At 43.0% G+C, this 3,530-nt stretch overlaps 1 protein-coding gene across 3 annotated transcripts in view; it reads left to right on the plus strand.

Annotated features, from left to right (window-relative positions):
* The window catches only part of fblim1 (filamin binding LIM protein 1), a 6,661-nt gene extending 3,355 nt beyond the window's left edge, over positions 1-3,306 (plus strand). For 2 of the 3 annotated variants that reach the window (XM_016526320.1, XM_016526319.1), the window contains exons 3-8: positions 849-934; positions 1,005-1,077; positions 1,151-1,320; positions 2,024-2,202; positions 2,488-2,608; positions 2,752-3,306. In XM_016526320.1, the coding sequence (XP_016381806.1) occupies positions 849-934; positions 1,005-1,077; positions 1,151-1,320; positions 2,024-2,202; positions 2,488-2,608; positions 2,752-2,865 (743 nt within the window). In that variant the 3' untranslated portion in view covers positions 2,866-3,306. The remainder of the gene's footprint in view (positions 1-848; positions 935-1,004; positions 1,078-1,150; positions 1,321-2,023; positions 2,203-2,487; positions 2,609-2,751) is intronic. The other variant, XM_016526321.1, reaches the window with a different exon arrangement.
* Positions 3,307-3,530: the final 224 nt, after the last annotated feature.

Raw genomic sequence — 3,530 nt, forward strand, 5'->3', positions numbered from 1 at the left:
TCGACTGCGCATTAAATTAAGATTTGCTTATGTTGCACTGTATTTCATTATAGGCGTTTTTACAGTGTTGCGCATTATAACCAATCACACACGATTCTGTTGAGCTTAGGAACGCAGTGGCCAATCAGAGGCGTTCAGATGAGTCATCGCTGAAACTCATCAGCTGAGCTTTGTTGAGTGCGCGTGTGTGCGATGACTGAATTCCGCGAATTCTCTCATCATAAACAACAAAGCGCAGATGTAGTACAATGTAAGGGATTAATTTCGCAGTATAGACAGCTTCAGTGATTATAACGGTAGTTTTGTTTTTTTTAAGAGTGCCATAGATCAAAGTTAGTGATAATGTCATTTCTGTACATCATTTATTCGCCGTTTGAATAACCGTGGGAAGGAAATGTTATATAATTATCAATTTCTAATGTTTTAATTAAATTGTAATCACAATAAATACAAATTCAGTCCCATTAAACATATTTTATTAGCCTACATGACACCCTGGTTCTTGCCTAAAAGACAGGTTTATAATGTTTGTAGTTAATAGATTTGGTTGTTGGTTGGTTCTCCCTCCGCCTATGTCTGTGCGATAATATAGTTTACATTTTGCGATATATCCAGCTATACTATATATCCAACTTTATCTGTGCAATAATAGTTAAATTTTTGTTATATATCCAACTATACTATATATTCAACTTTATATAAATAGCTGGGCGATAATATAGTAACATTTTGCGATGATATAATCAATCACACAGATGAGATTTGCTAGGTATGACTGTATACATCACATATGTGTGTAAATCCTGGGTTAGTGAAGAGGATTTGCTGAATGATTGTTGATCTGTTAGCAGTTGTGATCCGTGCCCCTGCTGACCTCCCTCCTCCTCCTCGTGACCCCTGTGACCCCTGTGACCCTGAGCCCGCCCCTGCACAGGTCAGTGTGTTTCCCCGCAGCAGTGTGTAGTTCTCTGTGCGTCACTGACACGCTCTTGTTCTTCTGGCAGGAGAGCGCTGCGGGTAAAGCGCTGCTGAGGCCGGCGCCCTCTGCTGGAGGAGACGTGAACGAGCCGTCAGCTGGTGAGAACCCTGGCGTTAACATGACAAACCCTACAGGAGAAGAGTCATTTCAGACGCTTTCTGTGTCTCTCAGATGTGTGTGGATTCTGCCGTAAGCCGGTGCCGCTGTCCGAACCCGCCATCGAGGCCCTGAACCGGACGTACCACGCCGCGTGCTTCCGGTGCCGGCAGTGCCACGCTCCGCTGGCAGCCAAGATCTACTACAACAAATCTGGCACTCCTCTGTGTGCCGACTGCTACCAGGTACCTGCCTCTGCAAACACGCTCATCAGCTCACTGCAGATATGCTCTCCGCATTCATCTCGAGAGTCTGCGCTGGACCCTCTGTAGAAACTACCATGAATTCACGTGATGTGAAAGTAATTCAACTTTCTGTTTCTGACTCCCACTTGTCATGGAGAAGAAAGACAGACAGTATTTATTTATTTCCAGATAACTATTAAAAATTTTGTATTATCCATGCAAGATGAGATATACTGTATATAAAATGTTCTTTTTAATTATTATTGTTATATAGAAGCCCGTGGTGGGATAAAATGAGAAAGGTAATTGTGACTTTTCAGCTCAGAAAGAGATAAACTCAGAATTCTGATTTCTGTCTTGCAATTTGGACTTTTTTTCTCAGTATTGCGAGAAACTGAAAGTCTGAATTGTGAGATAACAAATGGCAAAACCTTTTTTTATCCTGTGGAGGAAGCGGGCGTCCATATGTGTAATTATCCTTCTGCACTTTAATCTGAAAGTTTTGTTTACTTCATATATCTTGGGTATGTTTTTGTGCATTAAATTTCGTTTTACTGCCTTTACATTTTCTATTTGTTATATGATTGTTATTATTATTACATTTGTTATTAAGAGGACAGCGCTTACATTTCTGTAACTTAATTCAAAAGCATGAATGATGTTAATGCAGGTTATGTTATAAGAAACCAAACTCACTCCGCAGGCCAGTCTGGAGCCGTGCTGGGCCTGCGGTGACGTCATCAAGGACCATGTGATCCGAGCGCTGGAACGAGCCTATCACCCGCCGTGTTTCGTGTGCGCGACGTGCAGACAGCCAATCGGAGAGCAGAGGTTTGCGCAGGGCGAAGTGGGCGAGGTTTACTGCCTGCGGGACTACTACAGGTACGTAATGTTAATACACTGCTGGCTCAAAGTTATCTGGTCTTTCATAACGTTCTCAAAACATTAGCACAATAAAGCTTTCAGTTGGATTTTTTAAACGTCACTAGTTTCAGACAACATTCAAAAGTAACATTCCCACAGTGCTTGCAGAATGATACAATGATACAATGGAATGTTGTTTTTAAACTCTGAGAACATTCAAAAGTAACATTAGCCAAACGTCCTTGGGACGTGTTTAGCTAGCGGGGTGAACGGCTGATGCTGAACACGAGGCTGTGTCTGCAGGAAGTACGCGCCGCAGTGTCACGTGTGCGGAGAGCTGATCATCCCGCGCGAGGACGGAACCGACAGCTACACGGTGGAGTGCTTGGGTCACTCGTACCACGAGGACTGTTACCGCTGCGAGGTGCGTGATTACACTAGTTATGCACAATATGCAGTGGTTTTAAGTGCATGAGAAACCCAGATGGCCCACTTCAGCAGCCAGCCATTTGATTAATTAGCATTAAAGGAACTGGAGGTGGCTTTTCAGTGTTGTGTGTGTTTCAGGTGTGCAGTGTGCTGCTGTCTCCGGAGCCCAACGAGACCGGCTGCCACCCGCTGGATGGACAGATCCTGTGTAAACCGTGTCACGAGTCGCTGATCCAGAGCCCACCGCATTAAACCTGCATTAAACCATGTGATGATGATGACGACACACCGATTGTATTAGAAACTGCAGCGTTGGGACCATTAATGCTTTCTTACCCTGCCAGCACACGCACATCTCAGAGACGTCTGCAAGAGTGTTTGCTCATCTGCTATACGGCTACAGGACGCTTCCTATCAGACGTCTGTCAGATGTTTGTACACAGCAGATGCTTTCCAGATCTTTAACAGACGTCTCGCAGACGTGCCTGTGCTGTCTTACCATTCCTCTGATTATATCAATGTATCCGACATATCAACTGTAATGTGGTCTTCTGCACTCTTTCTTGTAATATGCACCAAATGCAAAGCACCAAAGATATTTATTTAGAAGCAGCAGCACCAAAACCCCATATTCAGTGTTATTTCCAGTGTAATAGGAACACACCCGACTCAAATAAACGACTAATATATGATCTCTCGTGCTTGACTGCTTTATGTCCACTGTGATATTTATCTGCATAAATTGATATTAAAGGGGTCATATGATGCTGCTAAAAAGAACATTATTTTGTGTATTTGGTGTAATGAAATGTGTTTATGCGGTTTAAAGTTAAAAAAACACATTATTTTCCACATACTGTACATTATTGTTTCTCCTCTATGCCCCGCCTTTTGAAACGCGTCGATTTTTACAAAAC

This window comes from Sinocyclocheilus rhinocerous, unplaced genomic scaffold (assembly GCF_001515625.1).
Source record: "Sinocyclocheilus rhinocerous isolate Xijiao unplaced genomic scaffold, SAMN03320098_v1.1 scaffold2648, whole genome shotgun sequence".
Lineage (NCBI taxonomy): Eukaryota > Metazoa > Chordata > Actinopteri > Cypriniformes > Cyprinidae > Sinocyclocheilus > Sinocyclocheilus rhinocerous.